We start from the raw sequence: 11759 nt of genomic DNA, 5'->3' as shown, positions 1-11759 counted from the left end.
TCTAATGCGTCCGAACTAAGCTCTAAAGATTTGACCTTCTTCATTATCATTCTACAATCAAGCTTCCCAAACGGCACAGAAGACGAAAGAGTTCTAACAAGCACAAAAAGCGAAGACCGTGCTGCTATCTTCCGCCTCCCGACGAATTATGGTACGACCATACGTTGTCTATGCCTTTGGAATCGTTCATGTCATTCATCCCAAGATGCTGAAAAGAATTTGATGACCATGTTGCTATCTTTCGCCTCCTAGCAGCATAATGTATGGTGGTCACATTTATGTAAGGAAAAAAAAAAACAATCTCATTAGTAGAATGAAACAAAATGCTTCCATGGGATCTATTTCGCTACTCAAACATGTATAAACAAGAAACCACTAACAACAACATTAGAATTTGTAACAAATTTCAGCAAAACGTTAGAATAGTAACCCGGACTTCATCGAATAACCATACACGTGCGAATTAATTGATTGATCGTGAGCAAACCTTTGTTAGTCGTAGTTTTTAAGGCGAATTAGGGAGACTCCATGAGATGGAGCGATGCAGCACCAGCGATCGAGCACGGCCCAATCAACAATTAGCCTTCTTAAAAGGAAAAGGTTAAGATGAGAGTTGAGTCAAGATATCTATACATATGCATTGACAGATTCTTGCATAATCCACTCGGAGCAGATCCAAAATGGGTGGCTGCCAATACATGAATTAAGCCAATACATTCGAATATATTGAGCCAAGTAAACCCCTCGGTTTACACAAGATAACACACCACACAGGCAACAAACAAAGTAACCATATTACAAGTACTTAAAATAAGCAACGAAAGTCAAACCACCGCTAACAACTACAATAGACTTGGATTACACTATTATGTAGAGCCAAAACTTCAGCATTCACTACAAAAGACTTGTAATTGATATAATGCTTTCTTTGAAACATTAAGCTTCTGCTCTATTTTTGCAACATAATGCTTTCTGTTAATCAATCAAGCAACACGAACCTACAGAAATTAGCGTAACCACACCGCAAGTGATAACTCATTGCTAAGTTCATGAATCAGGCCACACTGGGTTCACCAATCGAATTACTTCCACCGAAACACTTGAACAAAGCCAAAAACAAAAGAAAAACCAAACAAGTCCCTCGGTAAATTACCGGTGCTTTGTTCCCAAGCCGGTCACTCCGAACTTCTCCATGTACTACGAATGTATGCCGATCCGGTAGTCATTTTGACAATATTTGCGGGACTAGAATTTTTCCGGATCTATCTTATTCTCACCAACACCGGACACTCCCGAGAAAAATGGCCTACCCAACAGCGAAGTTTGTGCACTTACCCACCAAAAATAGCAAAAAGAAAGGAAAAAAGTACAAAAATAAGGAATCCATGCATAAAATCTAGCAAAACGACACCTAGAGTGTCGGTATTTGTGTACAATACTCACTTTAGTGCTAATATTTTTTTTGGATTACTTAAGTGCCAAGTCGAAGAAAAAATAATCACTTGAGTGCCAATTACGGTCAAAAAGTACACATGGCATTTTTTGTTAATTTTTTAATATTATATGAAATTTTTTTTAAAAAAGCCGGTCCACATGGCGTCCACGTGGTAGTTTTAAAAAAAAAATCAATTCACGTGGACACCACAAGTAATATCTTTCTACAAAATAAGCTAAAATATTTTTAAAAAATTAAATTAAAATTTAAAAAAATTAGCTAAATAAATAAATTGATTTTTTGCTTTGCCGAGGGCTTCCAAGCCCTCGCCGCCACCGAGCCCGGCCATCGCTAGTCGAAGTCGGTCTTATGCGGCCATGACGAGGCCGGACCTCGCAGAGTTGGATGAGGTTGAGCCTCGCCCGGATCTAAGATGGCGAGGCCCCGCGAGCCATCCCCCTCCCTTGCCGAGGATTGCCGGCGATGGTGGGCGATAGCGACAAGGGCCCTAGCTATTGCAACATAGATTTTTTAAAAAGTTTTTTAGCTTTATTTTTTAGTTTTTAAATTTTGATTTTTTTTATTGCTAACTTGGAAGCTCCAGCGAGCCACGTAGATGTCATGTCATATTTCGACGAATTTCACAGAAGTTGGCATTAAAATAACTATTTTTTTAAAAAAGTGGCACTTAAGTTATCCAAAAAAAAAAAAATATTGTCACTAAAGTGAGCGCCGTACATAAATATTGACACTCATAGTGTCCTTTTGCCAATAAAATCTCCATTCATTGTTTCATGGTCCATCATATCCATCTCCAAGTCAAGATATCATAACAAAACTATAAACATGAAAGAATCGACGCACCGTTTCACCGAGCAAGGGCGGGAGTCGAGCGCAGGAACGAGGGCACGTGCGGAATGCGAGCGAGCGCGAGAGCAGAGACCCCTCAAGCGACGGAACGGATAGCGAGCCGAGCGCCAGAAGCGGACGGGAACGAGGGATCTAAAATTTTGAACTCACACGAGACAAACAGGGAGGAGGAGCCAAAGGAAGAGAGAGAAAAAGCAGGTCTAAAACTCTAGCGTAATTTTTTTTTTTTTTTGGTCATAACTCTAGCGTAATTGAACGTCTATTAAAGTAGGAAACTCTTTTAAAAAAAGAAAAAAAAAAATTTATGTGCGGAAAGCCAGTGAGCTCCACTCTGCTGACCGGAGCGAGGTGTCCGTTTCTGATTGGCCAGGGCGCACGATAACGTGTTGGCCCTGGCCCACCCAATATTTTTTCCTAAACCTTCCACCATCTTTCACGGTTTTTTTTTTTTTTTACCTGTGGGCCTTAACGACCTAACCAGCTGCCCTACACGCTCTGCTACAACGACTAAGCTTGAAAAGAGGAGTAACAGATCGCGAGCTAGTCCACGCCCTTCCCAGTGAGACTGATCTGTGGACTTCAGCAAGTTAATCAAGAGCAGTCAAACTCCAAGACAAGCTATTCGTGTGCGTACGTGGAGAGAGAAACTTCGGTGTTTCCACCATAGCTTAGTCCGGTTCCTTTGATCGGGTCCTCTTTGTTACCTATTTAGCATCGACGATCGACATTGGCGACTTTTTTTCTTGTTTAGCACCGATAATCTTCAAAGGCCTTTGTGTCGTGTTTGATAATCTCCAATATAAGACCGACACGTGATTAATGTTATAGACACGTCGGCGACACTCGAGTCCAGCATCCTAACATGCCTTTTTGACACACACGTGGTCAATTATCATTTTCAATAAATTAAGGATCAAAATATAAATTTATTAAAAATATATATACTAAAGTCATATACGTAGTCACTTCAAAATTAATATACCCAATGAGTTCCAAAAAAATCTAATCATGAATCCCAAACATAAAAAAAAGAAGAAACTCACCGCTGATATTTTTATGTATAAATAATAATTTATCATCTATATATAAAATACATATTCAATACACGTCGGAATTCTCTATTTTTTGAAAAATCACATGTTAACGTGTTGTGTGGTGTCGGTGCTGCATAGCTTTCTCTTCTTCTTCTTCTTCTTCTTCTTCTTTTTCTGGGTGTGTTCTAAATCGGCTCAAGCCATAAACGGCCCTGGTCGAACCGGGATTCGCTCCGAGCCAATCACCTCTTGATTTGGGCCATTCCGACTTTTCGGGTCGAGGATAATCCTTGCGGTGGTCCACTATAATCGGGTCATGTGACCCGATTTGTTTGCAGCCCAAACCCGCGCCTGCCAATTGAACGTTCTCTTTTCAGGGCTTCGGCTAAAACCCAGAACCCTAGTCTCCTCCCGTTCAACTTCTTCTGCGATTCGCTTGCCACCGGCAAAAACGAAACCGCGCGGAAGATTGATTGGGAGTCTTTTGAAGTGCTTGCTCTATCTCGAACCTATGTGCTGAATTCGCCTCAGCTGCTTCTGACTATCGTATCAACTCGTTAAAGGTGCAATCAAGCGCTTTTTGGGTGGATCAGTTGCTAATTGGGTTGCTGTTTATCTGTACGCGCGAAGCAGAAGAAGTGCGAAGCAAGAACGATGGAGGTGAAGCAAGAAGCTGGCGCTCCGGAAAAGATTAAGCCTCCTACTAAACTGGTTGGTGTTGTGAAGTTTTGTGTTGCTTTTGGAGCTCCGTGATTCATTCACGTGTTCATAACATTACCCAGAATGTTCAATGATGTAATAAACCCAGGCAGTATAAACATTGTGATCATTGGCAATGCAATGGTGTTTAAATGTTTCGTCCCCTTTTCTTGGATACGTGTGGTGTTTATATCATGACCAGTGAGACTTAACTTACCCACCACTATTTCTTCAATGGCTATATCTTTGATGTATCTGACATTAACCTAATCTGGAGCTCATATCTCTGTTACGTTCCGGTGCAGGAGGACTCTGGTGAATTGGAAATCCGAATTAAGAAATATCTGAGAGGTGATGGTGCAAATTTGGAGGTATGCTAGGTTGTGATTAGAGTAAGTTTCATACCAAGCTGTCTGTTTTCTGTGTCTTGAAGAATTTCCTTTATCACAGGCTTTGCAAGACAAAAAATTGAGGGGCCAACTTACTGTTAGAGAAAAGTTATATGGAAAATCTGCAGAAGCAGCTGCCAAGGCAGAGAAGGTAAATGTTCTTGTATATGAAGACAATTCCGAGTTTTCTCAAAGAGAGAAAGAAGAAAAAGAAAATGAAAAATCCCAATAGGTTGTCTTCAACATTTAGTCAAATGGTTCAGCCCGAGCTTCAAGTATGGCTTGAAAACCAGCCTTAGTTTCATCTTTGTGCTATTCCTTCTATGTAGTGCACATATTTTCCAATTGAGTTATCGACACTTTGTTGCAGCTTTTGTAAGCTGTAGAGTGAGTACCTCACAGTGCGACATTTTCATAGCTGTATGACCTCAAAGATGCTTCTAGGAAACATATGAACTACAACACATCATTGCACAACAACAGTGGAGCATTTCCACAATACATAATGTTATACCTAACAGCCTCTGAGTCTCGGATGGAAGTATATCCTATGTAGTTGTTAACAAGGTCTATCTGCTGCTCCAAGTTGTTGACCTTTGCAGTAAAACTGAGAGTAGTCGACTTTTTTCCCCTTGATGAGAGATAATCGTAGTGCAATGTTTGTTTCTTGTGAGAAGGTACATGGTCATTTGGTGTAACAAAATTGCCATGCTGAAATTGTTTGTGATGTAGTTGTGTTGTGATGAACTAGTTGGCTGGAGCAAATTCCTGGAAATAGCTTTAAGCTGCTGCTTTTGCATGTCATTGGAGGTTTGAGATATTTCCCAAAGATGTTGTAAAAGCTAAAACACCTTATTTTGTATTTGTAGCTGCTATATTGAAGCTTTATAAAACACCATCTTGGTGTGGATCGATGTGATTGACTTACTGGCTTTATCTGATCTGCAAAGTTTTTACTGAAATGACTCTTTCACTGTACTTATTGGGTTTCAGTGGATTATTTTGATTTTCCATGTGTCCTTTGAGCATTTCAGTAAATGGTTCTTTTTTTTAGTGGCTTATGCCTAGTGAGGGAGGCTTTCTGGAGGCTGAAGGTATAGAAAAAACTTGGAGAATCAGGCAAGAATCAATTGCTCGTGAAGTTGATATATCTAGCTCAAGAAATCAGTATGACATCGTCTTACCAGGTTGGTTTTAGTTGGCTGATGCTGGACATAAATACTGGGAGAGATTGTTGCCTAGAAAGCACATTCTAAAGGGAACCCTCTGTAACCCTTAGAAGAATGCACACAGCATTCCTTGATTGCCTGTGAACATAATCTAATGGCACCTTCTTTCTGATCTTGAATGTTCAGTATTCATCCACATGGAATAGTTTAGTGTATTGAATTTAAGCTGGCACAATTATTTCCAAAGATGAAGATCTCCCTCTCCCTCTCTCTTTCTCTCACATACACATACAAATTTGACCTTTTACACTAACAACCGTCTCTTGTATTCACTCTTTTGATCATCTGATCTGTGAGGTATAGTTATCCGTTATTTTCCAATTATTTGATGGTGTTTCTATGCCTCAATCCTTGGTTGGGAATATTCCACTGCAAGGAGTTTTAACTGAGTCATTTCCTTTTCCCTTTTATGTTTTGAAGTCATGTTAAGGAATTATTCTTTAATTTTTCACTTCAAGTAATAAATTGATTCGCAGATCTTGGTCCTTACACTCTGGATTTCACCTCTAGCGGTCGGTATATGGCAGCAGCTGGACGCAAGGGCCACTTAGCTGTCGTTGACATGAAGAACTTGAGTCTGATTAAAGAAATTCAGGTATAAGGTGATTTATAAAGACAATAATTTGGGTGGCATAGAAGGATTTCATTCGAGGTTATGAGAGATGTCATCCCTCCATAACATGTCAGTAAGGATAATAATGAGATTAGTTGGCTGAAGTAAGCTTGAAAGGCATCTTGAATGTTTCTGGGTTTCATTTAGATTGTTTAAATAACAGCACTATCATCTCTACTCGGTTTCAGATTGAAAATATATAAATCACGACTACATTAGGGAATAATAAGCGAGAGTTGAGCTTGTAGCAGCAAATGTAGAAGCAAACGTTTATTGTTGAGAGGACATAATTTATATTATATTTTGCTGTAGGAAATATTCCCTATCCATTACATGTTTTGGGTGGATAATTGGAGTAGACAATAAAAATGAAAGCTAATACTGAAATTTCCAAAAGGATCTATAGTAGGGAAACTTTAGAAACCCTTGTGAATTGGAAATGCTTGATGATGCGGAGAAGGTAGTTAGCATTCCCACCTTGTATAATGGACGCTTGGACCCATTTGATTTTTGTGCTTTTTGGACTGAATGTCTTGAATATGAAGAGCACTTAAACGATACTGAGAAGTGTGGAGGGCGCCACTTGAGTTTTGAACACATCATCAATGCTAAAGTCTTGCAACCAAACTGAGTAGTAATGGACTCTATTTATTCAACATTTATGTATATTTAGCTTTTGAAATTGGGAGAATTGTTATATAAATTATCCTGGATCTTGAGGGTGAAGCACTGCTTAGAGGATTGCTAAATAAGTAGCTGAAGTCGGGCTACATTGAAATATCTTTGAAGTGTGAACAATACCGAGGGATTTGGATGTATCTTGTTTGTTGGCATTGATGTGTAATCCCCTGTAGATGGACAACTAAACTGATTTGGTGGTTCTTGCTACGCAAGAATTGATAGGGACACTTTTAAGTTTAGTTGTCACAACATGTAGTTTGGAGTGTTGTGGGACTGACTTGTATAACCATATCTTCTTTTTCAGGTTAGAGAAACAGTACGTGATGTCGTCTTCTTGCATAACGAGCTGTTCTTTGCTGCAGCGCAGAAGAAGTATTTCTCACTCTCTATCTATAATTTAGAGAAGCATATCTCTTTTGACTAAGCTTCAATCATCATCTAAACACTTTGTATACTAACTTGCTTGCTGGACTTGATGCCAATTGTCTTCGTGTGGATGGTTGTGGTGGTTTCTGCTTATTGTTTAAGTAATTTGATGCTTGTTCTGAAACTACTTTAGAAAAATGTCTAGGCACCTGTTACACTCTTACTCTTTTGAAATCTGACCTCATGAACTTCTTGCTTTTATGGAATTATTTCACATACTATTTAAGACCGGATCTTATCCCATCCATTCATTAACTGTTAGGTTCTCTTCAATCTGCTGATCGCCGTACTTTGGGTCCAAAACGCTACATGTTCCCTATGCTTAAGAGAAAGTTGGTAGTTGAGCCCTCATTTGGACTTCTGTGAAGTGACTCCTTTTATCTTAATGAAGGATATGTCTAACAGCTGATTGATGAAGTGGGATACGAATGCTCCCACCCAAAAAAAAAACAGTCAGGTGGTTGAATTACAAATTACCTAATTACAATAAATAAGGACATTTTTGAATCTTTTCTTTATTATTCAAGTGAACTTTAAATGTTTTGTTGTATATACGTCTTGAATTGATACTGCAATTTATACTAAATGTATGGACATCTGAACTGGTAAGTAGACAATAGTGGTGAATGCGGGGTTAATTCTTTTCTTGGAGTAAGATGATCTGCTTTCAAGACTCACAATCACATTGTAAAAGAGGCAGAGGATATGCTGATGATGATTCATGGATGATTTATAGTTGTCAATTCACCAGAATTACTGTGGTAAATTTCCAGAATGATCAAAGTAATGTGTTGTCTCTTGTCCATTAAAATAAAGAAATAATCTGTTTAGTTGGTTTCAGTCAGGAACTTTTTGCAAATTTTGCAGCTTTTGGAAGAGTGACACATCTTGATGGTTGATCCTCATATGTATCTTCCTTGAACTTGGCAGGTACCCTTATATCTACAACAGGGACGGTATCGAATTGCACTGTCTAAAGGTTTGTATTTTGATAGATGTATCCCTTGTCATGTTGTGGATGACTTTCCGCTATCCTTTTGTATTGTTATTTGGGAGGCTAGGAATTCATAGAATTGGTTCTTGCATGACACTACACGAAAAATATTTTGTGAGCATCCAGGTGGCACTTTCATTTTCTGGCTGCCAAGTATCTCTATCACAATAGCTTTCCTTTCAGTACATGAGATCATCGAGTATATCTCCAAGCTTCCACTTGTACATGATATTGCCTTTTTGTCCAGTTCTTTTTCCTGTAAATATTCACATTGTTGTCATATAAAACTGGTGAACTTAAAAGCAAGAATTTAGAGTTCAAACTTCGTGTAACTAACATTGCATGGCGTGATTACAACCAAATACGTAAAGCAACTGAAAGCAGATCAGACTGCTTACCACTTTTCTTTTTCTCTCTACTTCTCTTATGGCCCAGGAGTGGCTCTGGATATCATATTTCGGTGTAGGCGTAGCTCTGGCTCTAGTATTCTGGTATTGGCGGCATATCGCTATGATAGGGTCACATATATCACTTTTGCTTGTTAACAACAAGTGAGGCCCTGTCTACTTTTGGTAAACTTACACATATGCACACTTAGAAAAATATCACACAAAAATAAAATGATAATAGAAATCCTACTCATGAAATTCACTGCCATTTAAAGTCCTCTTTAGGGGCAACTAATAATTATGACGGAATCCCTGAGAGTACATCCATAAGGAAAATGTTAAGAAATGCTCTAAATCACTGGTTTGGAAGATGCTAATTGGTAAGTATGTCAATTTCACTTTGAAAATGAGAGGAGATTTTCTTCTGGTTTGTTCCATCTTCTTGTGATACATGGAAACAGTATATGCATTTCCAATGCACATTTCGGTTCTTCAATTATAATGTTCTGAGGACGCTCATAAGCAGGTTCATTTCTAGAAAATTTCACCTGAAAAGGTAGCTTAGATTTGTTATGTTGCCCAGTGGTTGACTCCTCTGTATTACTTAGTAGCTTGACTGTTGGCAAGTTTCCTCTTGTTTTTACAGGCAAGCGTCTGCAATTTTATATTCCAGTACATGTCTCCTTTTGTTGTGTGCCAACAAAGTTGAAATATCTACTTTCACATGAAAAATTTTCTTTCGTAACTTTGGACTTTTGACTTTCTCAGGATGATCTTAGTAGCGCAGACATTTTTGGATCTTGGAATAAAACTCTGGTTTTTCATTTTTCATGGTCTTAGATTATACAAATGATAACCTACTTTTATATGCTTAGATGCAAAGAGCAATGGATATATCTTCATGGAAAACTGTGAAGGTGCAAATAACCATGGGGTTTCTTGGAGGGCTTCACATCTTTGTTTTTGTTGCAAACTGATAGAAATTATCTGAAGACTACTGTGAATCAGTTACATTCTAACTTTTCCATCTTTCAGGAACATGGAGCAGTGCTTAAGCTTCAATTTCTTAAAAACCATTTCCTCTTGGCATCCATAAATAAATTTGGCCAGCTTCATTATCAGGATGTTACGACAGGCGGAATGGTTGGCAACTTCCGGACTGGTTTAGGTCGTACAGATGTAATGCAGGTGAATCCCTTCAATGGGGTTGTTGCTTTAGGCCATTCAGGTGGGACAGTAACCATGTGGAAGCCCACCTCTTCAGCTCCTCTTGTCAAGATGCTGTGCCATCGTGGCCCTGTAGCAGCATTGGCATTCCATCCTAACGGCCATATTATGGCAACTTCTGGCAAGGAAAGGAAAATCAAAATATGGGATTTGAGAAAGTTCGAGGTTCTTCAAACTTTGCCTGGCCATGCGAACACCCTGGATTTCAGTCACAAGGGTCTGCTTGCTGCTGCAACTGGATCATTTGTGCAGATCTCAGGAAATTTCTCGGAATCTCAGAGCTACAGCAGATACATGACTCATTCCATGGCGAAAGGTTACCAGATAAAGAAACTCTTGTTCCGTCCATATGAAGATGTCTTGGGCATAGCCCACTCTATGGGGTGGTCTTCTATTCTAATTCCAGGATCAGGAGAACCTAACTTCGATTCTTGGGTTGCAAATCCATTTGAAACATCTAAGCAGAGGAGAGAAAAGGAAGTGCGCTCTCTTCTTGACAAACTTCCTCCGGAGACCATCATGTTGGATCCATCAAAGATTGGCACCATGAAGCCGCCAAGTAGAAAACAGAAGCCTACGAAGCAGGAGAGAGAATCGGAGATGGAAGCTGCTGTTGCAGCCGTCAAGGATATGCCGATTAAGAAGAAAACAAAGGGTCGGAGCAAACCAAGTAAGAGTGCGAAGAAGAAGCAAGATATCATTGTGAGAACCAAGAGGCCTTTCTTGGAACAACAGATGAAAGAAGAGGAAGCATTGTCTAGAAAGAAGCAAAAAGCGAGCGAGGAAGCTGAACTACCAAAGTCCTTGCAGAGATTTGCTCGGAAAAAGGCGACATGATCAACTTTCCTCCAATTTTAAGGTATATGTCTGGTGATGGTGTAGCTCAAATTTTGTTTTCTTTACCATTACAGGGGTTTCTGGAGCAATAGTCCGGTCTTTCTTTGTTTTTCAGAGTCTGCCCTGTTAAGGCCTCACTCTGGTTGGTGCCACAAGGCTCATTGACTCGATCTAATTTGTTGTAGAGTATAATTATTTGCTGTGTCCAGCTGTGATAAGGGATGGTTCAGCAAAATCCCTTGCTGTGTACTCCTTCAAATGGGTGAAAATGTTCGTATATGCATCACCGGCAAGTGTCATTGCTCGTACTTGCATCGTATCTGTGCAGGTGATGACCTCTGGTACTTGTTATGAGTCCTGTAGTTCATTGTTGGGCGGTCGGCGATCCTCTAATATGGCAGATTAGCTTGGATAGCAATGGTTTCTCGATCCTTGAGACTACCCACTGTATGATGGTTCAGCCAAAGAGAACTCCATTATGTCATGAGATAATGACACAAATGGTTGTGCAATGTTGTCCGTACACTTTTATTTATTTCATGTGCTCTCTTAACTTTATCTCAATATGCAATGTAGTCCCTAAATTTTTAATTTGTTTAATGTGATCTTGAACTTCTAGTACATATTCAATTTAGTCTTTGAACTATATGAAAAATTCAATGTTATATTTTCTTTAATTTAAGTTAAGGGCAACATCAAATATGTACCAAAAGTTTATGGATCACATTAAACAATTTAAAAGTTTAAAGACGACGTTCAAGAATGATATTGCATATTGGGTTAAAGTTTAGGGAGTATTTTGAACATATTAAAAGTTCGAAAATCACATTTCATATTGAATCAAAGTTTAAGGACTATTTGTATTTTTTTTTTTTTTTTTTTGTCATTCAATGGTCATGCCCAGAGAGCCTCTGATTCATGGATCTGACTAATACT

At 39.0% G+C, this 11759-nt stretch overlaps 1 protein-coding gene across 1 annotated transcript; it reads left to right on the top strand.

The window, feature by feature from the left end:
• The first annotated feature begins 3691 nt into the window (after window positions 1-3691).
• On the top strand, window positions 3692-11106 carry LOC115755324 (probable U3 small nucleolar RNA-associated protein 7). The gene is made up of 8 exons (XM_030694675.2): window positions 3692-4050; window positions 4344-4409; window positions 4489-4578; window positions 5482-5614; window positions 6133-6251; window positions 7255-7322; window positions 8307-8355; window positions 9795-11106. The coding sequence occupies exons 1-8, from the start codon at window positions 3994-3996 to the stop codon at window positions 10821-10823; spliced, it is 1611 nt and encodes a 536-aa protein (XP_030550535.1). The 5' UTR covers window positions 3692-3993; the 3' UTR covers window positions 10824-11106.
• Window positions 11107-11759: the final 653 nt, after the last annotated feature.

This window comes from Rhodamnia argentea, chromosome 8 (assembly GCF_020921035.1).
Source record: "Rhodamnia argentea isolate NSW1041297 chromosome 8, ASM2092103v1, whole genome shotgun sequence".
Lineage (NCBI taxonomy): Eukaryota > Viridiplantae > Streptophyta > Magnoliopsida > Myrtales > Myrtaceae > Rhodamnia > Rhodamnia argentea.
The sequence above is the reverse complement of the archived record's forward strand: the minus strand, read 5'-3'. Positions and strand labels throughout refer to the sequence as shown.

Bases quoted from the DNA above. Each gene is read 5' to 3' on its own strand.
- LOC115755324 (XM_030694675.2), top strand. From the start codon at position 3,994: ATGGAGGTGAAGCAAGAAGCTGGCGCTCCGGAAAAGATTAAGCCTCCT. The intron at 5,615-6,132 runs GTTGGTTTTAGT...ATTGATTCGCAG, and splicing joins GTATGACATCGTCTTACCAG to ATCTTGGTCCTTACACTCTG. The intron at 7,323-8,306 runs GTATTTCTCACT...TGAACTTGGCAG, and splicing joins TTTGCTGCAGCGCAGAAGAA to GTACCCTTATATCTACAACA.